This window comes from Gordionus sp. m RMFG-2023, chromosome 2 (assembly GCF_954871325.1).
Source record: "Gordionus sp. m RMFG-2023 chromosome 2, tfGorSpeb1-WG-v2, whole genome shotgun sequence".
Classification (NCBI taxonomy): domain Eukaryota; kingdom Metazoa; phylum Nematomorpha; class Gordioida; order Chordodea; family Parachordodidae; genus Gordionus; species Gordionus sp. m RMFG-2023.
This window is the reverse complement of record NC_088776.1, coordinates 34,916,768-34,944,612: the sequence shown is the minus strand read 5'-3', so window position 1 is coordinate 34,944,612 and position 27,845 is coordinate 34,916,768. Positions and strand designations below refer to the sequence as shown.

At 25.6% G+C, this 27,845-nt stretch overlaps 1 protein-coding gene across 1 annotated transcript; it reads left to right on the top strand.

Moving 5' to 3' along the window:
* LOC135923317 (uncharacterized) lies at nt 1-27,783 on the top strand. Its single transcript, XM_065458000.1, has 12 exons — nt 1-295; nt 343-441; nt 483-644; nt 857-960; nt 17,224-17,347; nt 17,437-17,568; nt 21,447-21,520; nt 22,195-22,254; nt 25,225-25,354; nt 25,622-25,706; nt 25,900-25,998; nt 27,495-27,783. Exons 1-12 carry the CDS (start codon nt 47-49, stop codon nt 27,704-27,706), a joined length of 1,530 nt encoding a protein of 509 aa, XP_065314072.1. The 5' UTR covers nt 1-46; the 3' UTR covers nt 27,707-27,783.
* The last annotated feature ends 62 nt before the right edge of the window (nt 27,784-27,845 follow it).

Genomic DNA, 27,845 nt, shown 5'->3' with positions numbered 1-27,845 from the left:
TCTAACTACGCAAGGTGAGAATACAAAGGCTAGTGACATAAAGTGAATGTATCATAATAATTCTATAAATAATGTCATATTTTTAATTGACTCCTGCTCCAAGTGCAATCGTGACTTTTTTATTTTTTTTTTTAAGTATTTCCATAATACAATAATGCATGGTGACAAAAAACATATTTCTCTAAAATTATATGAGATTGGTGCTATAAAATTTGGCTCATTTGTTCTTAAGAGTGGAATAACTTCCCCATATTATATTGATTTGCGATTGCTAAGATCCTATCCTTTGTTCTTAGTAAAATTATTAATTAAGCAATACTTATCTTAAATAAATTTATATAGAGGACATTATCTAATTATTTATTCAATAAAATCAGAGCTGACCATATATCATATGATGTAATATGTGGAATTCCTAATACAGCTCTTCCAATTGCCACAGTATATTTTGTATAATTTCTTATAAAATTTGTTTATTTTAGAGTATAAGCTTGGACCAAAATATACCTACAATTTTCAAAAGAGATGTAATTAAAGAACATGGTACAAAAACACTTATTGAAGGTCTATATAAGAAAGATGATAAATGTTTAATTATTGAAGATGTTGTAACAAGTGGGAACAGCATCATAGATTCTGTGAAAGTACTATAACATATTATAATTTTAGTTAATTAAGTGATACTTAAAAATAAAACTATTATTAAATATTTTACAATAAGAGCGCTAATTACTTACCAAGTAATGGATGTAATAAAATGAGTTACAATATTAGCAATGCTTATTACATCATATTTCTAATATAATTTTATAACTATTTATGTCAAAATAATATTTTTTAAAATTTTTTTAATTAGATATTAAGAAAGAATGGTTTAATTATCACAGATGCATGTTTTGTTATTGATAGAGAAGGAGATGGAATCCAAAATCTAACTAGCAATGGAATCAAAGCTCATTAGTAAACATTATTAGAATGTTTATTTTAATTTATATATATATTTGATAAAATTTTAGATATTATTAATCACTAAATATAAAGTGGGAAAAATTCTTATTTTTAAAAAAAATAATTCTAAAAATAATGGATAATATCTCAATTAAATGATCATACATTAAAAAATTTATGAATTTATACATCATAATATAATTGCAAATAATTTGTAAGATAAAATTTGTTCATTTATTAAGATCATTTTATTTTGTTTTAAAATTTCATTTCAAAGAATTTCAGCAATATAACTTTTTCCCTTAGCATGCACAGAACTCACAAATAACCTGTATGTAGTTTTATCACAATTTTTAAATTTTTCCCACATATTTTTTTGACAACTTTGTTTTTATAAAAAAAAATCTCCTTATATAAAATTCAAGTCAAGTAATGTTTTTTTGTATTAAAAGGTGTAAATATGTATACAAGAATTATTAAATAAATGGAAAAAACTTCTACGAGAATTTCAATTTCAAGCCTCTGCTTTAAATAATAAAATTCCAAAGGATTTTTCTGATAGTATAACGCTAATCTAGACCTTTGGAAGCTATATGACCTAAAGCCTTAGCTATAACTAGATAATAATAAGGTAGGCTACATTTGTTTATTTAATGACTTCATGTTTTAAGACAGGGCATGCATGAGTTAAGATGAAAGGAAAGATATTATCACAGGGGAGAGAATTCAAGATATTGGTAGATAATAATAAGGTAGGCTACATTTGTTTATTTAATGACTTCATGTTTTAAGACAGGGCATGCATGAGTTAAGATGAAAGGAAAGATATTATCACAGGGGAGAGAATTCAAGATATTGGGAACACTGCTGTGGTTAAATACTTAGAATATCTGGTTGGCGTTTTTATGTTGCAGACGATAGCTTGAACTTGTAAAAATTTAAGACTGGTTTATAAAACAGTTTTTTTGACCTGGGTATTAAATAAATATACCAATTTTGCATTTATGGTTTTTTTCAGCTAATATAAAATCTTTAATATCTAATAATTTTAAAAATTACCTTTATTCTAACATGAACATTAATTTTCAGTTAATGCCAATAAAAGAGTGCATTTGTGTTTTTTGGTGAAATGAATTAATTTTTTAATGTTATATTGAGTAAAAATAAGAATTGGTCTTTAAATTAATAACTATTTTATTTACCTAATATTTTTCTTAGGTTAATCCTTGATATCTTTAAAAATATGGGCTGGCATGTTAAATTTGAACACTGTTCTAATTACTTAGCTCAAATTTCTTATCAATTTACTTCTTTGTGTACCCATTTTCCTATAAATATTTTCGATATCTCGATTTTTCAAATTTTTTGAATAATTTTATCCAAACCTCAAATCTGCTTAAATTTACATGGAATGAATATACATTTTTATATTTGATGTTTTGCAATAAAATATATTTTATAATGAAAAAAGGACTTATATTAATACTAATTTTAAAAATAACATTCTAATTAAAACCACTAATGTTTTTTGGAGGGAAAGATTTTATTATAAAATACATTTTTTGTCAGCAGAATGCCAATATTTATCTAAACTAGACTTGAGTAGTAAAATTTATTTTTTATAATATAATTTCAGAGACCAGCAGAGTACCATAAGAAAATTTTTTGGCCTGGCCCAGATTTTGAAAAATATAATTTATTTTTATTTTTTATAGATAATAGTGACCATTTAAAATATGTGGTCCAGCCCGGCAAATTTAAAAATAAAATTCTAGGCCTGGACCTGCTATTTTAAAAAAATTTTTAGGCCTGGCCAGATATATTTAAAAAAAATTAAAATAAGGGCCTGGCTTACAAGTCTCTGATAATTATCATGAAACTAAAATTATGATGTAATTGGGGATATTTATTCATTAAAATGCATTTTGTGGTGTAGTTGAATACAAATTATCTGGTGATAACTATAGTTTGGTAATGGCTAAATGTCAGCTAATTCAGCTCAATCTTCAGGCGACCCCCCCCCTCCTGGAGAAAATCCGTTAACATTAAGGCGTTTTAATTTATATTAGTTTTCCCCAAATTTGAGCTGCTATCTTTTTAAGAAAAACACTAGGCAAGTGAATGTTTTTGTCTAAAAACTTGGTTTAGTTGATTTTTAGTTGGCTAAAAATATAGTAAATACCAAATGATAGTGACAGCCCATTTTGGTTTCCAATATATATTTTTTAATTATATATGTAACTAATCTTAAAAAAGGAGAAAATTTATCTATAAATTCTGTCCCACCAGCTGATTTGTAGATACACATTTAAATGAATGAATCATCAGTCTAGGTATTGTTATATCATTGGTGGTTCTTAGGTGCGTACCGACAGGAGTATCACTAGGGGGCGCACAAGGGCTCAGGCTCCCTGAAAAGTTTGAAGAGCCCCCTGAAATTTTCATTTTTTGAGAATACTGAAAACAGGTCATTTTGAAATGTTAGCTAAAAAGATCATCTTCGAAAGTAGCAAAAAAATTCAGGAGTTAAATTTTTTTTGAGCTCTATGAGATTGTAAAGGCTATGTACCGATACCACTTTTTGGAGGTCGATCCAATCAGATATTACCGATATTAAATTAGATATCTGCCGATTACTGATCTGTATCCGATATCACATCTGATTGCATTATATATATACAGATTTAAAAGTATGCAAAATATTTTTATTGATAAATCGTTTATTTATATAATAAATAACATTATAAATATATTATTTATTTATCTATTAATTAAATTAAACAAATATACTAAGAAATTTTAAATAAAGTATAAGATCCACACAAACTAAATATGTCAGTTGAATTTGTTCTTGAAATTGATTGAATTTCTTTTATGTTTATATTTTGTCTATGTACTTATAAATAATGAAAAGCAATATTAAAATTAATTTAATTTTTTACGTAGACTAAATAAATTAATTTCCTTAAAAGAGTTGCTGTTAACGCATTCTAGAGGGAGTTTTTGTCTATTAAGTATTGATTGAAGTGAAAAGAAGATTATTCTAAAGTTGAGATCCAGAATTGTTTAGGAAGTATATTTTTCCATTATAAATATATAAGGATTTTAAGGATCGAGTTAAACAAGAATTAATGATATTTATTTAAGTAATAAAAAAATAATAATCTTTATCACAATTTATCGGTTCCATGTCAATTCAGCGAAACTTTTATCACGAATATCGTTTATCGCGAATGAATTTTATAGCAAAACTTTTATCGCGAATCCACATTAGCGAATATTTTTCCCCGAAAACAATATAGCGAAACAAATATCGCGAATTTTTTATAGCGAAACTCTTATCGCGAAACCTTTAAAGCGAATACATTAGAGCGAAATTTTTATCGCGAATCAATAATCGCGAAAATTTTTATAGCGAAGTCAATATCGCGAAACATAAATTGCGAGGACAATATAGCGAAAACTAATTCGCCAAATATAACGCGGCCTATTATTATTTTTTAATTTTTATTAAAATAATTTATTTTATTTATATTTAATGTTAATATTTTATTTATCAATAAATAAACATATATGATATATATTTTTTATTTATATTATTATATTATGAAATGAAAAATGGATTTCTTTTATTTTATATTTTTTTAACCCTTTCGCGCCCGACTTTTTTTCCCTCGATGAAAAATTTTTTTTAAGAGATACTTATTATAGACACAAATAACACATTTTTATCAAAAAACTTATTTCGAGTATTTCTATCAAAAAATATTCAATGATTCCAAATGTCATCAATGGGTAAAATGCAAGTTCATTTAAAAAAATATTTTATTTCATATGAAATGACAAATAACAATTTAGTTTATTATTTAAACATAAATAAATATTACACTTTTGACACATAATTCTTGAATATGCATCTACGCAATACTTGCACCTTTGTTTAATTTTTACGGGCTTTGGGAAATGACCTACTTGGTCATATCTTATATCCGATATGGGGACAATATTTATGGCTTTTCTTCTCTTTACAACTATACTGGAAGGTCTTCCAGTCTTCTTGTTGTTATCCTTTCCTGCTAGCATCAGTCCTTTTGCTATTTGAGATTTAAATACCAATAATGTCATAAATTTGATATTATTTGCTTTCATATGGCGTCTATAAAGGAGCCATGCATTTATTACACAAGAATCCAATAAATGGAAAACCATTCGCATATAATTTTCTTTTCCATTTAATATCTGTCCTATATAACTCCACCAGCATATCGTGAAGATCTACTCCACCCATTCTCTCATTATAGTTTTTAATTATAGCGGGCATTTCTACATTTATAAAGGTTTTGTCCTATACAGACCATCGTTTAATTTTGGTCGTAGGTAAAACACCTAAAATTAGATATTGTAATAACAGCTTTGTTATCCAGCCATTTGCAAATAATAATACCGTTTTTTTCATTTTTATAATCTACAGCGCCTCTTCCTTCCTTTTTTTAAAGCCTTATCGTTTTTAAGTGCGCATCCTGATAATCGATTAGATCTTACCGTTCCGGACATCAAATATCTTTTTTTTTAATAAATCATAAATAATTGGTATGAGGAGAAAAAATTATCCATATATAATTTATGGTTTTTATTTGATGGTATTATTTCAGACAGGCGAAGTACGTTATCTCCACTGATACCTAAATATGATTTTATAGTATTAGTAGACTTTCCCTGGTATATTTTAAAATCATACATAAATCCAGAAGAGCCGCATAGGGCAAACACTTTTATCCCCCATTTATCGGGCTTCGATTTAATGTATTGCCTTAATTTAGAGTGTCCCTTGAAAGGAATTATGAATTCGTTTAAAGCTAACTTCTCTTCGAGTTGAATTTTTTTCAAATTTTTTTTTAGCTGGCATTATGAAAGGTTGAATTTTGAATAATTTGTCGTAACCTTTATCTTCTCTATTTACCATATTTTTGTTATTATTAATATGGAAAAATTTTCGGATCAAAAGAAAACGATTGCGGGACATAGTTTCTGATACTTGTGGAATAGATGTCTCAACCGACCAATACTGCCGTATAGAAGGCATCTTAACTAAGCTAGTATACAAATATATTCAAATAAATTTTTCAATTTCATTGCTATAATTATTTATAGATTCTCCACATTATTGGAAGGAATAAATATTTGTTTCTGATACAAAATTGCTGATCATTTGGTTGTCCAAAAATTTACGAAAATAGGTTAGAGGAGTTGAATCTGGTTCAGGAATCTCCACCATAGGTGTAAATTCTGTATTCATGTTTCCAATGTCTTTCTTAGACCAAAGAGGGTTATCTTTTATTTTAGTTATATTAGTATCTTCGATTATATCCTCCAATCCAAGACCTAGTTCATTTGTAATATAAGATGAAATTGACAAATCATCTCCTAGCAAAAGATAATAATTGTCTTCTTCATCTGAGCTCTTCAGAAATATCACCCTCGGGTTAAGTCTAGTCATATCTGAATGCATAGTAATTAAAAAGTATCTCATATTATTACATGTTATATATATAAAATATTTATTAGGACTTCTCCTATATCCAAGAAAACTATTAGACATTAAATAATCAATACAGTTAACTATTATCAAAATATAATCTCATTACCCCCCCCCCCCCCCCCCACTCCCCACTTTGGTTTTAACCCTAAATCTAAATATCCTAAATAATTTGATAAAAATTCCCATTTATTGATAAAAAAATATTTTAGTGCATAAGAAATGACCATTGATGCCAAATGGCATTATGCTCAAATTCCAGCACCTAAAATGTTTAAAAAGATGATAATTTTTATATAAAAATATTAATATATATATGTTGTATTCCATATTAAATCAACCAAAAAAAGTCGATTCTCAACCCGACCCCCTTCGATTTTTTTAAAAATTTTTATATTGGTAGTATATACATTAACTAATAAAAATGTAAAATTTTACTTTTCAAATCGGCTTACTTCATGAGATATGGCCATCTTTAGAAACGCGAAAATTCCAAAATACAGTATATTTAATTTTAAATATCTCAAAAAGTAATTAAGCTGAAGGCATGATTTAAATTTTATTAAATAGCTCTAGAATAGCCCTTTAATATGATATAAAAATTGTTTTATTAATAAAAAGTCTATTACCAAAAACCGGAAGTATAAAACCGGAAATAGCTATAAAATAAAAATTGCTCTTTTTTTTTCTTTCAAATTTTTTTTACAAATAGACATTATACTTCTTAATATTTGTACAAAATTTTAGATTGGGACCATTACTGGGCCAATAGTTATTACGCTTTAAATATAAATAGTATGGCTTAAATCCTAAATTATACCAAATATATAGTAATTTACGTAACAAATAAAAAGAAAATTCCTTTATGATCGGGCTGATTATATTTTTTTTATAAATGTTTCGGGCTGTGAGCCCACTAGTAGACATTATGTCATATTTAACATATAAGTTTAGCGATTTTATTTTAGAGAGAAAATAATTGTAAAAATATTTATAACTTTATTTAGCTAATTATTTATATTACATGAATATCAAATGGAAAATTAATATTGTTATCATATTAAATTAAATAATATCATACATTAAATTATCTAATGAATTAGAATAACGTTTGACTTTCATTTTTCCTTCCATTGGAATAAATGAATGATATTTTTGTGTCCCGGGAATTAGTTTGGCCGCTAAAAAGTTGAAAATTCCTTTTCAATTTTATCAAGAGTCCAAGATTTTGGTAAAACTGTTAAAATTTGTATTTTTTCATTGCGAGAGCTTGTAGCAAATTTTTCTTTCAATTGATTTATGATTTCGGCTTCTTGCTTGATCCTCTAGATTTATTTTAAAAACTTTTTTAATTTTTCCCTGAATTTTCAAAAATTTATTTACAAGATATTTTTTTTCATTTAACCTTTTCTTTTTAATAGGTGTCTCCCCTAAAAATGGCAAAGTTTCATTTAAAGTTGAAATTGAAGTATTGAAATCTGTATAAGAGTCGGGATTATTGCATGGTTGATCAGGTTCAGAATCGCTAAATGTTTCATTAATAGTTGAGGTAGAAGGTAAGTTAGAAATAGAAGGTAATGTGATCGGGATCGTAGAAGTAAAAGGTGAGATCAGATTTGTTGAATATTTTTTTAATTTTTTCCGGCAAGAGCTACAAATTTTTTGATTAATTGATAAGCTAGAATTCACTTCTATCATCCATTGTAAAACATTTCTAAGATCGTAACGTACTGAATGAGATTTTATTCTAAAGGGATTACAGCACTTTACCGGAATAGAAATAACTTTTTTAGACATTTAAATTTTTTGGTAAGGAATAAAAGATATCTATTAATTTTATATAATTATTTTAAATTAAAAATAAATTGGATAATGAATACCGATAATTTAATTTTCTTAGAAAAATGGCTTTATAAAATTAATCAATATAAATGACGGCTGTTGCTGTTGGAATTGAATTTGATTTTTATGATAATTATTTTATTTGATAATTAATTATAAGTAGAAAATAATCTTTATGAAAATATATTTCTGACGATCATAAAGATAATTTTTTATCCGGCAAAGAAAATAATCTACATAATTCACTCATAGAATTGCCAGGTCAAAAATCTCGAATTTAAGAAGAAAATTTTTTTTTTTGGGGGGGGGGGGCGAATATAAATCTTAAGATGGGGTTCGGATTTCAGTTTTAATACTATTATTCACAAATATTATCACTTTTGTTAAAAAAAAAATTACTCATTTCGTATAATATAGAATTTAAGACATACTATTTATATTTAAAGCGTAATAACTATTGGCCCAGTAAGGGTCCCAATCTAGGATTTTGTACAAATATTATGATATATAATGTCTATTTGTTAAAAAATTTTGAAAGAAAAAAAAGGGCAATTTTTATTTTATAACCATTTCCGGTTTTTGGTAATAAAATTATTTTTAACATAATAAATTTTATATCATATTAAAGGGCTATTCTAGAGTTATTTAATAAAGTTTAAATTATACCTTTAGCTTAATTACTTTTTGAGATATTTAAAATTAAATATGGTGTATTTTGAACTTTTCGCGTTTCTAAAGATGGCCATATCTCATGAAGTAAGCTGGTTGAGAATTAAAATTTTATATTACTGCTAGTTAGTGTATATACTACCATCATGCAAATTTTAAAAAAAATCGAAGAGGGTCGGGTTGAATCTTCAGTTGATTTGATATGGAATACAACATATACATATATTAATAATAAAATTATTACTTATATTTTTAGCAAGTTTTGACAACCGAAAATATGAACGAAAATTTTGGCGCGAAAATGGTAAGAAAAGTGATTTTTTAATACTATAATATGATATAATAACATATGAAACAAAATAGTTAGTGATAAAATACGAAAGAGCAAATATTAAAAATTAAAAATATGACTTCAAAAGTTATCAGTGACCATTTTTAATGCATATAAATTACTATTGAAAAATTATGATTCCAAAAGTTATCCATGGGCGCGAAAATAGAAAAATGGGTAACTCACTGAATCACGTTGAAATTTTTAATATTATTTTTTTTTTAAATTTTTTTTATAAAAAAATAATAAATATAAGATCTTCTGGATTTTGGTATAAATTTTTTGATGTAATAATAATTAAAAATTTCATTACTCAAAAGTTTTAAGAATTTTACATACCTTTTTGGTTGAATTGGCGTAATTTTAGATTATTTTTTTTATTAAAAAATAATAAATAAATGATCGTCTGGATTTTGGTAGAAATTTTTTAATGGAAGGGGTAAATTAAATATTGATAAATCTTAAAATTAAATATTTTTCCAAGTAATAACAATCTAAATGAAAATGGATGTGATCATTACTCTGTCAATCATAGCAAAAACTTTATATACCCTAATGATATTTCAACCCACAATCAAAGTATTGAGCGTTTATGGAGGGATCTTAAGGCTAGCATCCCCAGAAATGGAAGAAAATCTTCCTCTCATTTATATATATGTGAATATTCCTATTTTCGTAATATTAAAAATATGTCTAATATAAATAAATTAATTAAATTTTTAAATGATATAAATTTATATAGAACTATTATAGTTTTTCCTTAAAAATATATATCTATATTTATTCAAATAAATTGAATAATTATCTAGTATTTGATTTAATAGTAAATTATAAGAATTATGAAAATTTTCACAAATAAAATACTCCGTTTTTTTAAATTCCTAAATATACTGTTTTTTTAAATTCTTAAATATACTCTGTTTTTTTTAAATTCTTAAATATACTGTTTTTTAAAATTCTTAAATATACTCGGTTTGTTAAAATTTTTAAATATAGTCCTTTAAAATTTTTAAAACCCTAACCCTAACCAATTTGAATTTTAAACTTTTAAATTTACTCCTTTTTTTAAAATTTTAAATATACTCCGTTTTTATTGTAAAATTACACCAAAAAAATATCCAAACGATCTTATATTTATTATTTTTTATAAAATAAATAAATAAAGAAAATAAAAATTAAAAAAAAATATTAAAAAAAATTATATTAAAAATTTCCCCGTGATTCAGCGAGTTACCAAAAAATGATATGCTACTATTGTAATATTATTTTTGTTACTAGTGATTTTCACACGCCCAAAATTTTAAGCAAAAAATATTTTTTGAAGTTCAAAAAGATTTTTAGAATATATTTTGATAAAAATTTTAAATCTTTTTTGAGGAATTCTTTTGTGAATTTTATTATAAATAAACAATCTTTTATGTGATATCTTTTACATTTTTGTAAAATTATCTATTTTTTAAGTATATGTATATGATCTTTTTAAGGATAATAATTTAATCTGACAATTTTTATATTCGTTATTGAAGATGTTCCTTGGGAAAATGACAATTATCATAATCGGTATTTTTAAACATATTAGATTTTTTTACGGTAAAAAAATATTTTTAACATGTTAAATTAAAATTTTAATTAAGATGCACCATATAAAAGTGACAATTATCATAATCGTTATTTTTAAAGTTTTTTAAATTTTTTTGACGTAAATCGGTTAAAATAAGTATTGTTAACATGTATTAATAAAACTTCAGTGAAGATGTACCCTAGATAAGTGACAATTGTCATAATCCTTATTTTTAAAGTTTTTTGAATTTTTTTGATGCAAATGGGTAAAAATATAGATTGTAAACTTGTTAAATTAAAATTTCATGAAGATGTACCATAGAAAAGTAACAATTGTCATAATCGTTATTTTATAACTTTTTTTGACGTATATGGGCCAAAATAAGTATTGATAACATGTTTAATAAAAACCTTAGTGAAGATGTACCCAAGATAAGTGACAATTGCCATAATAATTTTTAAAGTTTTTTTTAATCTTTTTGACGCAAATGGGCAAAAAATACATTACTAACATATTTAAATAAAACTTCAGTGAAGATGTACCCTAGATAAGTGACAGTTGTCTTAATCGTTATTTTTAAAGTTTTTTGAATTTTTTTGAAACAAATGGGCAAAAATAGGAATTGCTAACATGTTAAAATAAAATATCAATGAAGATATACCCTAGATAAGTGACAATGGTCATAATCGTTATTTTTAAAGTTTTTGAATTGTTTGACCCAATTGGACAAAAATATAAATTGTTAACATGTTTAATTAAAATTTCAGCCAAACAAAAAAAACAAATCGATATTTTCATTCTCATAATCGTTGTTCCTTTTATCCTGCTTAAAATTTGATAAAAATATGCAGAGTGATTATTAAAGATAGTTGTAACCTATGTTAAATTCTAAACTTTTAAGATATGGATTCACAATTTTATTCCTTTAATTAATTTTAATTTTACATTATAAAAATGTATAATCTTGCATTCATAGTTAGCAAATATTTTTGTATACTCGTGGCAAAATATAGTGTTGAGTCTGAATGGGTAGGATTTTTAGAACCCATATGAATATTCTTTAGTAATATGATACAATCAACATCCTATAAATTTAATGTTAAGATTATATTATGATTAAAATGGATTACAATCTATATTTTAACCCATTTACATCATAGAACTTTAAAAATAACGATTATAAAAATTGTCACTTTTCTATGGTATATTTTCATGAAATTTTAATTTAGCATGTTTTACAATCTATATTTTAACCCATTATCAAAAAATATTCAAAAAAACCTTATTAACAACGATTATGACAATTGTAACTTATCTATGGTACATCTTTACTTAAATTTTATTTTAACATGTAAGCAATTTATATTTTTGCCCATTTGCGTCTATAAAAATCGAATAATTATAAAAATAACGATTATGACAATTGTCACCTTTCTATGGTGCATCCTCGTGAAATTTTAATTTAACATGTTTACAATCTATATTTTTACTCATTTGTGTCAAAAAAATTCGTAAAAGTTTAAAAATAACGATTATGACAATTGTCACTTATCTAGGGTACATCTTAATACTTATTTCCATTTACGTCAAAAAAATTCAAAAAGTTATAAAATAACGAATAAGACAATTATCACTTTTCTATGGTACATCTTCATGAAATTTTAATTTAACATGTTTACAATCTATATTTTTACCCATTTGCGTCAAAAAAATTCAAAAAACTTTAAAAATAACGATTATGACAATTGTCACTTATATACTGAAATTTTATTTTAACATGTTAGCAATACTTATTTTAGCCCATTTACGTCAAAAAAATTTTAAAAAGTTATAAAATAACGATTATGACAATTGTCACTTTTTTATGGAACATCTTCATGAAATTCTAATTTAACATGTTTACAACCTATAATTATACCCATTTGCGTTAAAAAATATAAAAAACTTTAAAAATAACGATTTTGACATTGTCACTTATCTAGGGTACATCTTCACTGAAGTTTTATTTAAATATGTTATCAATTATTTTGGCCCATTTACGTCAAAAAAAGTTTAAAGATAATGATTATAATAATTGTCACTTATCTAGAGTACATCTTCACTGAAGTTTTATTTAAACATGCTAGCAATATTTATTCTAAACCATTTTGGTCAAAAAAACTTTAAAAATAACGATTATGACAAATGTCACTTTTCAATGGTACATCTTCATGAAATTATTTAGCATGTTTACAATCTATACTTTTACCCATTTACAACAAAAGAATTCAAAATAAACAACGATTATGACAATTGTAACTTATCTATGGTACATCTTTACTGAAATTTTATTTAAACATGTTAGCAATACTTATTTTAGCCCTTTACGTCAAAAAAGTTATAAAATAACGATTATGACAATTGTCACTCTTCTATGGTACATTTTCATGAAATTTTAATTTAACATGTTTACAATCTATATTTTTACCCATTTACCTTAAAAAAGTTTAAAAATAATGATTATGATAATTGTCACTTATCTAGGGTACATCTTCACTGAAGTTTTATGAAGTTTTATTTAAACATACTAGCAATACTTATTTTAACGCATTTTGGTCAAAAAATTCCAAAAACTTTAAAAATAACGATTATGACAATTGTCACTTTTCAATGGTAGATCTTCATGAAATTTTAATTTATGTTTACAATCAATGTTTTTACCCATTTGTGTCAAAAAAAGTTTAAAAATAATGCTTATGACAATTATCACTTATCTAGGGTACATCTTAACTGAAATTTTATTTTAACATGTTTGCACTACTTATTTTAGCCCATTTACGTCAAAAAAATTCAAAAAGTTATAAAATAACGATCATGACAATTTTCACTTTTCAATGTTAGATCTTATGAAATTTTAATTTAACATGTAACAACTTATATTTTTGCCCATTTACGTCAAAAAATTGTAAAAAAAACTTTAAAAATAATGATTATGACTATTGTCGCTTTTATATGGTACATCCAAATTGAAATTATCATTTAACATGTTAAAAATACATATTTTTGCCCATTAGCTTTATAAAAATCTAATATGTTTAAAAATACCGATTATAATAATTGCCATATTTCCAAGGAACATCTTCATTGAATTTATAATTTAACATCTTTACAATTATTTTTACCCTTTTGAGTCAAAAAATCTTAAAAATAACGAATATGACAAATGTCACATTAAAATATTATCCTTAATAAGATCATAAAATAACATAAATAAGTTAAATATAAATATTTAAAAAAAAATTATCTAGAAAACCTACCTCTTTTAATATACTTAAGAAATAGATAATTTTACAAAAATGATAAAAAAAACTATAAAAGATTTCACCTAAAAATTGTATATTTTATATAATAAATTTGACAAAAGAATTCCTCAAAAAGATATATTTACAAAGAAGATTTAAAATTTTTATCATAATATGTTCAAAAATCTTTTTGAACTTCAAAAAATATTTTTTACTTAAAATCTTGGGAGTGAAAATCACTAATAAATTGTAACAAAAATAATATTACAATAGTAGCATATCATTTTTTATTAAAAAACATCAAATAATAAATAATATGTTGTTTTCTTTTAAACAAATGCATTCGCAATATATTTATTGTTTCGCGGTAATACTTCGCTCAAACATATTCGCGATAAAAAATTCGCTGTAAAGTGTTCGCGTAAAATGTTTCGCTAAAATGTATTCGCTCTAATAAATTCGCGGTTAAGGTTTCGCGGAAATAAATTCGCGACAATGGCTTCGCGAAATTTTCTTCGCTATAAATGTTTCGCGGAGATAAATTCGCAGATGTTTTCGCGATTTTACCTTCGCTATAAAAATTTTTCGCGATAAACGACATTCGCGATAAAGTTTCGCTGAATTGACCTGATATGCAATTTATCAGTATATATATATATATATATATATATAATAACCCGTCAAGAATGACGGAGTTGAGGGGTAATTAGTTAGTTTGTGTATATGGCACTAAATATGCTTTATATTAAAATTTAGGAGAAAAAGAGATAAAATTGTTGCAATGTAACCCGTGAGAATTAAGGGTATTAGAAATATCAAAATTTAAATTTGGATAGGAATCATATTGGGTAAAATTAAAAATAGAGATGCTTCAAAATTTATGAATTTTAAATATGGGCTAGACATTGGTCTCAAAATTGGTTTTGCAGACACAGCTAGGCCTGATCAAAACCATGTCCCATGCAACTTTCCCAAAATTTTGCCGTTTATTTCTATTGTAAAATAATAATAATGTCTTAAATTTAATTTTATATTTAGAATAAAATTTAAATTTGTGATAGAAATTACATTGAATAAAATTTAAAATAGAGATGTTTGAAAATTTTTTAATTTTAAATATGGGGTAGACATTGGGCTGAATTTTTTTTGCAGACATAGCCAGGTCTGATCAAAAAACTAAGTCACATGCAACTTTCATAAAATTTTGCCATTTATTTCTATTGTAATTTAATAACAATATCTTAAATTTAATTTTATATTTAGAATAAAATTTAAATTTGTGATAGAAATCATATTGGATAAAATTTAAAATAGATATGCTTGAAATTTTTTTAATTTTAAATTATGGACCAGACAATGGCCTGAAATTTTTTTTCTCAAACCTGGCCAACCCATAATAATTTTGTAATTTTTTCCCAAGCCTGGAGATAGGTAAATCTCTGAAAACCAAATTGTTGTGAAAATTTTCTCAAGCCCGTCAAAGAATAATAATTTTGTTAGTTGAGAACTGAAATAAAATTTATAAAAGTCATAATTCATTTAAAAATAAAATCAGAATATGAAAGTTGTATGGGCTTAGTTTTTTAATCTGGCTTGGGATTTCTGCAAAAAAAATTTTTTAGGCCAATGTCTAGCCCATATTTAAAATTAACAAATTTTCAAGCATTTCTATTTTATATTTTACCCAATAAGATTTCTATCACATATCTAAATTTTATTCTAAATATAAAATTAAATTTAAGATATTTTTATTAAATTACAATAAAAATAAATCGCAAAATTTTATGAATGGGACATGGTTTTTTGATCAGGCCTGGCTATGTCTGCAAAAAAAAAATTTTCAGGCCAATGTATAACCCATATTTAAAATTCAAAAATCTTAAGGCTTCTCTATTTTAAATTTTATCCAATATGATTTCCATCACAAATTTAAATTTTGATATTTCTAATACATGCTCACGGTATACATTGCAACAATTTTACCTCCTTTTCTTCTAAATTTTAATATTTATATAAAATTTATTAATAAAGTATATTTAGTACCATACACACAAACTAAATAATTACCCTTCAAGCCCGTCAGCTAGTATGGTAATAAACGGCAAAATTATAAAAATATCAGCTATTAATTAATATTTTAAACTTAATTATATTCAAGTTGGTGCATGCTTAAAACATACGCCTTTGAAACGGGAGGTTTGTGGTTCGACTCTCGTAGAGAGCAAAAAAATAACATTACACTAGTCTCCTTAAATTATAAATACATTAGGAAGATACGAAAACGATCATGTTTTGATTATGGAGATTATATATATTAGATATTTTTCGGTAAAAGTTAATTGTATATAAAAAACATTTGAATATTATTTCAACAAAAAAATAAATTAACTTTTACAATTATCGAACTTTAAATATTTGATTTATAACCGCATAACAATGTATAAACAGATAATATAATATAAATAAAAACCATTAAAATATAAAGTATAATATGTATAATATTACTACAAAATATAAGAAAGAAAAACTCATAGTAATTTTTATACATCGCATCTTTCATAGTCGGGACACCTTTATCATGCTCACCATGACTAGCAGTTCCTTTTAAGTATTCTAAATTGATGCATTCCACTAATTCCTTTTGTATTGCGCTGAATTGGTAATATAGCCAGATGGAAATTTTTTTAAAAAATGAAGACGCCATTTTATCGGGTCGTATTGGCAAATTTAATAATATCGGCTGATTACCGATATTTTAAAATGATGAATGATATGCTCGATCCTCCTTGATTAAAAATATCGGTACATCCCTAGAATTGTATTAATTTAATTTAAGCCTTAAAGTAAATATGGATGGGCTAATAATAAATTTAAAAAGAACTTGCATAAAATCCTACTCAAGTACCTAATTATTTATCGTCTCCCACAGAAGTAGTCATTGAATTAAGCGCTCTTGTAATTAAATTATTCTAAACCAATATATGTTATAATTATATTGAACTTATCTTTAAAATTTCACCTTATTAAATTAGAATTTTTTATTATTATTTTAAAGCTTGTTAAAAATTTCGGAATTGATGGAAATTCTGTTTGAAAACGGCAAGATATCTCCCGATATTTACCAAACATTTATGAAAATGGATAACTACTCTGGCAAAACACCTACAATTCCTACCAAAGTTAAAATCTTTTCCATGATTCGTTATTATTTTTAAAGTATTTTTCAGAAGGTTTTATTTATTTTTATAATATATTACTTATTTTTCAGAGATTAACTTTTTCGGAAAGAGGTGAAACGTCTAAAAATGGCGTCACCAAACGGCTCTGTAAGATAATCGACGACAAAAAATCTAACCTCGTTTTTTCGGCCGACATCTCTGATCTAGATCGATTATTGAAAGTTAGAAATATTTAATCTATAATATAGTTCGAAAAGATTTTTTTCGGCAAGAAATTGGTTAAAAACTTAAGCCTAAGGCAGCCCGATATCCAGCCTTTAGAATATAAATGGCAATAAGAGTTTGATTTTGTACTATTTTTACAATATCGAAAAAAGTGTAAATATTATTTTATGGAAAATAAACTTAAATTGCCTCATGTTTCTATTGTGTTTTACTTATTTTTTTTATTCATTTTTTTAATTGTGAAATTTAATCCAGGGAAAAGGAAATATAAAACAACTCAGGACAGAATCACTATTTTTTTGATGTTTCACCCAATATCTGACTTGGATTCCCATCAAATTTTATGTCATCAATCAATTCAAAACTATTTTACATACAACTTTTTTATTTTAATCAATCATTCAAAACGAATTGTTAATATTTAGGTTTAAATTAATTACTTACCAAGATTTAAAATAATAATAATTTTCTAAGAACATATTTTGTCTTAATTCTTTGTGTTTAATTTATCGAAAATATATTCCTTTGGGTTTTTTCATTTGAGCCTGTGATCTATTATATTTTTTTCTCATAGAATATGGAAGATAATAATTTTTGTGTAAAAATTTTCCTTTTTTATTTAATTTTCTTCAAAAATATAATAATGAATTCCATATATTATTTTTTAAGAATTATATTATTTTTTTTATAACTTATCACATTTATATAATAATATATCTACGTTTAATAATATGAGATGCTGCGACTAGCCACCAATCTATGGGCCAGAAGCATGCCCAGCCTATACATTATAATCAAAATATATATCAAAAATACATTATAATGATCTATTTAAAAAAAACTAAAAAATTTTTTTATTCCAGTTAATGTCTTTACCTTGGATAGAATATTATTATCTTAACAATAGGTCCTCCTAAAGCATGTCTGTGGTGGTTATTATTGGAGCGGGCGCCACTCTTTCCTCCTGATCAATGATTGTGTGATTTGTTTGAGATACCGAGGGTCTCTGCATATCTTCCACGAACTGAGATACTGAGGGTCTCTGCATATCTTCTACGAATTGTTACTTAGGGTCTCTAAACGTAGAATTATTATTATATTGAATTATTTATAATGTGATACTAATATGCCAGCCAAAATATCTATACTTTTGATTGGATATACTTATAAAAAAATAATAATATTCTTAAAAACGAAATTCATTATTATATTTTTGATGAAAATTGAATAAAAAAGAAATTTGCTTTACACAAAAATTATTATCTTCCTTATTTTATAAGAAAAAAATATGACAGATCATGAGGGCTAAATAAAAAAAAAAGAAATATATTTCAGATAAATTAAGCACTAAGAAATTAGATAAAATAAGTTCTTAGAAAGTGATGCCGTGACCAGGATCCCTCACCGGAATCGAACCCTGATTTTCTGTTACCCGTTACGACCATGGTAGGCATATAACGTACCATTAGAGTTGATCAATGCAGACATTTGAAATATACTTTGCCGACCCTGCTCGGAACAAAGTATCCAGAGTCACCAAAAATCGGTTAGTTTTTATGTTTACTAAGTAAGGGCAGAGATGTAATCAACGGCTTATGACTCGCGCTTACTGGGAATTCTCTTTTCAACTAAAATAGTTAAATTTTCTATCCCCATCACTAAAGAATTTCAGCGAATTTCTCAGAATATTCTTTCGGACCAGGTAGATAATTACGCTGATTCTTTCAATGTAGCGCGCGTGCAGCCCCTGACATCTAAGTGAATCATAGATCTGCTATTGCTAAATCTCGTGCAACTGAAAATATCGTCTCTTGACCATCTAAGAAGCTTCGCCGGTGAAAAAATTATCGACGTTCTAGTAAGTAGGTTAACATCTCGTTCGTTATTGGAATTAACCCTACAAATCATATAATCTTTTTCTGTATATCTCAATAATTAGTAACTAGAGACTCAAAGATTGAAGTTTTATAAATTTAATTTGCTCTAAGCTTTTGATTAAAAAATATTACAAAAAATTACTGAGATTTGGCAGTATTCTAAATGTGCTTTCATATGCGATATGTGTCATTTTTTTATTATATAGAACATTGCTTTTATATTGTCAGCTACTAAGAAGGGGGAGATATTAGGTGTTAAATAGAAAGTAGATTTAATGTTGCCCTAAAACAGTAATGAATTGAAATACTATTATGCGGAGTATATAATATGTCTGCCTTATGCTAATTCTACTTGAGTTGCTTTAGTTGGCTGTTAGGTATTTGATTTATAGTTGAGATAATTATACATAATACCGATTAATCAACTATACCATCTTTAATCCAATTTCCTGCTAAATAATAATTATAACAAACTTCTACTTCACTCCAAAACTATAAATAGTAAAAACTTAACTATTAAATCTAAAGTGTGGGAACATCTTATTTAATCATAAAAACCACTTGACTGACACAATTCCATTTGGTGCTGCATCGCAGAATTTTTTCACAATGACAAATAAAATCTTTATGAGCAAAAAATATACAGAAGTTATAAACAAATTTAATTTCACTTTACCTTATTTACAGATCACTTTCATTGGAATGTGAATTGAGGATTTCTAATATATTTTCTCATAAGCATCACTTAACTGTGAAATTCTTAAATATGCAGTGAAAATATACTTAACCCACTATTACAACATAAAAAAGGATTTTTCTCCATTTTAGCAATATCGAAAACTCTCTATCATTAACTTTTAACGTAACATGGAAGATTAAAACAACATTTAAATTAAGGAGTGGAACACTAGGGAACATTTTAGAAATTAAAAATGGCTAAAAAATTTGCACTTTTTCTTACCATAATTAAAGATAATATATTTATAAAAAGCCAATTTATATTTTTTCAACATAATCAAATCCTTTAAAATGAAGATATAATTTTTAGGGAAAAAACGATAAATTAATTTACTCCACTGTTTGAATTTCGAGATTTAGCAAGCCTGAGGTATACTATTAAATCGTGGGTTAATGGTGGCGAATGTATTGGAGCTTTACCTATAGACATCATGTTTATTCGTAAATGAAACCATTAGATCTCAGGATTCTTAATTTAGAGGGCGTTTTTATTCGCCACAAGCTTTGAACTCAATTGTTTTAATTTGGAATTATTCAAAGATTCATGGCCATGCTGATGGGGATACCTGAATTTATTTTATATTGACAATTGTTAATCAGATTTTGTAATATAAATAAATTACAAATTTAATAAGATTAAATTTAGCAAGTAACATGACACAATTTTGATGAATGGTCCTAATACTATCGACTTAATTATATCACTCATAATTAAAAAAGTCAGAATATATAAGATATTAACTCCAAGTCCTTGATACCATGATTTACATTTTGAACGAATATAGGCAACTAAAATATTAATAACAAAAGTATATAGATTCAATAATCAAACCAAATTAAGGTTCACTTCATATTAAAATTCTTTTAATAATTTGAATTTTCATAAAAAATGTTTAATTTATTCAAAAAAAATTTGCATTTCAACTTTCTGGGCGTCAAAGGAAACTTTTCAAGTTAATCATTTTATCTAGTAATATAATAATTAGCTAGGCTCGCACAATGTTCTTTAGGCCGGACTTGGACTTTCAAAATATTTAGTGTATTTGTTTCATTAAAAGCTTTTATGAATATTCTTTTCTGTTTATAATTTTACCGCATTTATTGAAAAATTAATAAGCCGGGAAAAATATTTTTCATAATATAATTTGCACTCGGACTTATTTGTAACAGTAATAAAATCTGATCGGACTCAACTTCGAAAAAAGAAAATTTTTACTTTATATTTATGTTTTATAAGTTATTTATATCATTTTTTTTAGATGGTTGATTTGGTTGGTCCCCATGTTTGTTGCGTTAAAACGCATGTCGATATAATTAATCGATTTTCCGTCGAGTAAATATAAAAAAGAATTGATATTTAAAAATATATATATACTTGGCGTTTTTTTAAATTATATAACAAAAACTTTCCTATTTTTCTTTCATAGTTTATTAAGTTTGTTTAGTAATAAAAACCAGAGATCTGCAGAGGTCAAATTATTAGGGATGGGCGGGATTTGAATTTTTTGTTTATTTTTAAACCCGGGCTGGATTTAAATCTTTTGGTGGTGACCCCTTTTTTATTTATATTAAAGCCTCTCCCGAATTTTTATTTTGATTATTTTACTGTCCACACCTGGATTCTTAATATTTCGGTATTAAACGGAATTTATTTATACAATGGGAAACTGAAAATGATAATTTTCCAACTGATTAATTGATTTAAATGTAAATATTTTTTTTGTTTTTATTTATTTTTTAGGCTCTGCCTCGGTTTATAATTTTTTATTTTAAATCAGGCCCATATTTTTAAAATCATGTCATTTACCAGCTGAGCTTAGGTCTCTGATATAAATACAATTTTTTTTATCATGAATCTGCTATTTTATTTTTAAATTTCCTTTTTTAACAGATTAAATGTAAAAATAACGACTATATTTTTTTTTCAATAAGTTAAACTAATAACTTACATTAAGGATTTCTTTTTTGAAATATAATCTAGCTTAATACAATATTTAAAATATTTAGCTTTATAAACAAGCTCAAAGCCCTCGCCTCTCAGCATAATTTCCTCATCATGGAAGATAGGTAATAACAATATTTTAAAAAATAAATTTTTATTAACAGGATGTTCTCTAAATATTCATTTTAAAAATATCCTTCTTAAATTATTATTCAGTGTCCCAATTGAACTGATGCCTTTTTAAATCTGTTAAAAATAATTCTATTAAATTTAATAAATTATTAATGTTTTCTGCAAATTTTATCAATTCTACCAACAGAATCTAAAGTAATGCACATTCAAAGTTGGACAAATAAATTTCGAACCTAACATGTAAATTTTTTTATTAAACTTTGTAATTCGTCTATAAAAACATCAATAATTAAATTAATTAAGTCAAATGTTCTTCAAAGCTAATATTCCACATACTCGCCATTAGCTCGAATACATGCTCTAGGCGATCTCGCCATTCATTGATTGCACTATCAACGATTCCATCCCCTCCACAAGTTGCTGTTTGAGATGGTTACGTCGCATGTGCGGGTTTGATAAACACGTTCTTGAAGGGTGCTCCATATCTTATATTGAACCTGATAGGGATATTGGGGGGGGGAATAGTAGGTGAAATAAAATCTGTAGTTTCTCTTGTGCAGATCCACAGAAGCTGGAGCACTGGTTGGAATTTGAAAAATTTACTGTCCGACTATTCTTTAAAATGAGGCAATAAGTTCTGACCAAGTAAAACATCACGATAATGTGCACCATTAATCTTGATCACTGCATTGATAAAGAAGAGCTCTATGCAGCCAAGACTTGATATCCCGACTGAAACCAGGACGAATTTAGGGAAATTTGAACGAGTTATATCAATTGTTTGTAACTTGGTTTTTTTTCATTGGAGCTTCAAGTACATCCTATGATTTTGCAGATTTACTGTAAACAGCTTTTCATCAGTGAGCCTAATGAAATGAACTAACCTTTAGAGTTGTTATAGTAGCTCGTAGCGCTCTACTTTTTTTCTTATTTATTTTTTAAGAGCGCTCCTTTTTTTGATTTTTAAAATATAATGAATGTAAATAAACATGAAAATTTAAATATAATATCATAATTAATCATTTAATTTTGAAATTGAAATTTATATTTTTAATTTGTAATTTATATTTTTGTAATTTATATTTCCAATTTGTATTATAAATCTAAATCATCTGATGTAAATTATTTAAAATGTCTTGCAAATGGATATCCAAATCGATGTAAGTGATTCAAACAATTATGATATTAATGAAATGGAATCCTGAAATAAAATGTTCTTGATAACAATAATACAAATTTTATATTTTCAAAGTTTGAAAATATTTTCAAATTAATGTAAAACAAAAGGTGGAAATTTATTTGTTCAAACTGTAAAAATATATCCTCAATATAGCTATCTCAAAAAACACCTAAAGGCAATTGTCTTAAATTTTAACAGTATTTTTATTTTGTAAGAATGTTTATGCCAACAGTTTTATAGAGATAGAAAGCATCTTAATAATGTTGTTATAGGGGAGACTACATTCAAAGAGACCAATTCAATTCAAGCTAAATTTAAATAATAAATATTACATTAATAATAAATATTGTACATGCCAATATTTCTCAGAAACTAGCTGATAAAGTTATTGTCGATTTTATAATTGATACAATTCAGCCAATGTCATTGGTTGATAATATGATGATTAAAATTTTATCCTCTGGAACAACAATTTTTGTTGTCAGACACTACTGATTTAGATAGCAGACAAAGATGTCCTAGTTAGAACCATAAAAACGACTTTCATTGATTATTTTTTGGAAATAAAGGATGCCAATGTAATAGAAAATCATCTAGACGCATTTTTTAAATCTAAAAATACAAATGAGTATTTTTGATTTTTTCTTATATTAATAATATTATATAAAATTAAAAATTGCCTTGCGCTTAAGTGCTAGTGTTGAGAGATTATTTAGTAAGGCGAAACATACTTTCTCGTCGTCACTTTAGATTTGGGGATGATAATATAGAAATGATTTTATTATTAAAATGTAACAATAAAATAAAAAATGAACATTACCATAAATAGTTTTTTTTATTTAGTTTTTTTACAAATATTTTTATAATCAAAACTAACTATATGTAAATAAATATTTATAAATGTTGATTTTTATGTATTATATACTATGCAATTATATTATAAACAAAAAATAAAACAAATTTATTTCGAATTTTTTTTTATAAAAAGTAGCCAATGCTACTTTTAAAAAATAGTGGCTAATAACGCGCTACTTTTTTTAATGGGTAGTGATATCGGTAGCGCGCTACTTTTTTTGACAAATATCTGTAGCAGTAGCACGCTACTTTTAAAAGTTGGGTTTAACAACTCTGCTAACCGTTGAGGGTATTTTGCTATAAGTTGTAGTAAGTACCAGACAGGCAATCCTATTTGCATCGGTTAGGTCCTGGGCTTGTTTCTTTTTTAAACATTTTAGCTGCTTCTCTGTGGATAATCCGATGCACTGAAGTTCGCGAACTACCAGTTTCTACGAATACTTTACGAATTTTTATATAGGTGCCACAGGTCATTGTTCTTAGCTCAATACAAGTGTTTCAACAGAATCAATATTTTCCATAGTATGAGCTGTGCGTGATCTATCACATTCATACGTTTTTCTGCTAATCTGGTAGCATCCATTTTTACAATCAACTTTTGATTTCATATGAGGTTTTTCTTTTACTAAACTCAAGTCATTTTACTGAAAACCATTTTTTTATTATAGTCTGCTGAATTGAAATGAAGTCATATTATTAGTAAGTAAGGTATGCAGTTTGCAAAAAAATAATTTTTATCTTTTCATGTTGGAAAGTTTGAATTTTGTTTGTCCAACTTAGAATGTATTCTATAAAATTTTATTGAATTATTATTAAAATTAACAGATTTATTGCCAAAACAAAAAGACTATCAGTTCAATTGGGACAGAATGTGGTGTTGATTTTATTTTGTCTTACTTCATGCTTTTCAACACATAAACTTTCAAAGGAAATTTGCCGATATTGGTAACATACTAAAGTTACAGTACGAAGGTGGTATGTACAAAATAGTCGAATGGGCTGACATAGTAACAGTCCATGGTTTGATTGGTCACTGGGCTATCGAAGCATTGAAAAAAGTAAATTTATGGGGGGCCGGTTAAAATTTTACAAATTTAAATACAATAAAATGTTAAGAAAATTCTTAAGAATTTCTTGTGGCAATCTAAAAATACTTTGAAAATATGATTATTATTATTTCGGGCATACTTTAAAATTTTAATATTGGTAAAATGCTTTATTGTGGACTACAGCCTAACTTTAATTTTTTCATTTATAACAAAATTTTATATTTTTGAATTTTATTTGCAGTAATTTATAATTTATTTGCGAAATATTTTTTATAGGTCTCGATTGGTAGAGAAAGAGCGTGCCTTCTAGTGGCTGAGATGAGTTGCCAAGATAATTTTTTAACGAACGATTACACTAAAAGTTTAGCATTTCAAAATTCTTAAATATAAATATTATTCATATATAAAAATTTGTTTTATTTTAAGTTAAAAAAACTCACGAATTTTTTAATATTACATGGAAATATTCTTAACTTAAACTTTTCATTGTTTTCTAAGTTTTAATGTGTAAAAAATAAACAAAAAATATTCTAATTAACTCTTTTTCTACCAAGATGTATGTAATCTAGTGGAGGCCTCTGGTGATTTTGTTATGGGCTTGGTTTGTCAAAGGAAGCTTTTAGATAATCCTTCTTTCCTTCATTTTACACCCGGTAATATTTAAGAGATTATAAACTAATAATATTTGCATTGATTTTGAATTTTAAACTTCCTTATTAATTTTTTCATGTTACTTGTTTATAAAATAAGATAATTTAATAATAATGCAAATTCTTTATTGCATTCCATATCAAAAAATATAGTAAAGTGATCAAACCATAAATTTTCCTACTCATTATACTTATCTAACTACAAGAATAATTAAAATTATTATTTTTAAAAAATTTTTCGTAAGGAATAAATAAAAATTATTGATTTTTTTAAAACAAAATACTTCTACCTATCACATTCTTATCTAAAGTAATAATTATTTATTCTTGAAAAATATAGCATTTATTTTAAAATACATTTTTCAAAATGTCGATTTTTGAAACAAATTTTTAAACATGCATATTAAACGTTTCGGATTCACATATTCTAAATTAATATATAGTGCATTATTACCGTCATTAGAGGTCTGCAAAGTGATTTTTCGCGGACCAGGCCCAAATTAAAAAAATTTTTCGAACTTAAATTCAAATTTTTTTTTTCAACACAACCTGAACCTGACTAAATTTTTTAAAATGTGAGATTGAATATTATAATATCCAAAAAACAATTTAAAATTATGTGTATTACTATAAAAGTTTATTTGACAGCTATAATATATTCATTTTAAATATTAAAAAAGTTGAAATTCAATCGAATTTAAAAATTATTGCCATTATATAAAAATAATGTGCATGATATAATGAACTTATTATAATGATATATCAATATCATTATCAATAGTATCACATAGTGAATAATTGTAATATATAAATAATGAGGAGTCGAGTTCGTCAGGCTTTAAACAAGTCCTCCTATCTTCAAAGGCCCTACCACCACTGAAAGCGCACTTTCACTGTTAACCGAGGAAGCAGGGATAGCCAAGAATTTAAGAGCCAAAACACTTAATTGGTAAAGTCATTTTAAGTCTTCCACCAATTTAAGATTTGGTAAACGATTTTAAATATTCAAAATTTGAGGCTATTTAATTAAATAGATATTAGATAAATATATTTAATTAACCTGATAGAATATGATCTATATAAAGTATGTAATAAATAATAACACAAAAATATAATAACAAAATAGTTTGCGTATATTATTAAAATAATAATTAAAAATGACATGTTATTCTGATTGACATTTTAATGATGAAATGTGTTAGATAAAAAATGACATGTTATTTTAATTGACACTAATATCGGGTCGGGCTACGGGCAACCCATGTAGTTCTCTCTGTCATAATACCCACTTCGAAATATCTCTTAAAATTTACTTACAATTTTATAGTTTTTAATGGTATGTAAACTTGTTTTAAATTTTTTCATACGATAATTTTGGATTTAAAAAAGCGGGTCCATTTTTTAAAATTAAAATCATATCATATATCTCTAATATAAATATCTAGTATTCTTGATATCCTTTGGAACATTAAAAAATTTATCAAAAATTATATTTTTAGGTGTCAAACTACCCCAAACATTAATCAACGGTCACGAAAATATAAAAAAATATCAAGATGATTTAGGCCAAGCTTATAATACTCCAGATTACGTTATATCTCAAGCCATGAGCGATATAATTATAGTAGGGCGAGACATTTACGAGAGTTTAGATCCATTAGCGGCGGTCACTAGACTCAAACAGATATCGTACAAAGCTTATACCGACTGAAATTCTATTTAATATTTTAGAAAAAAGGATATTTTTACAATAAGAAATAAATTAAAAAAATTATCACAGGAATTTAATGCAAATAAATTATCTTATTACAATAGTTTTAAATAACAAAACAAAGGGGGGGGGGAGGAGG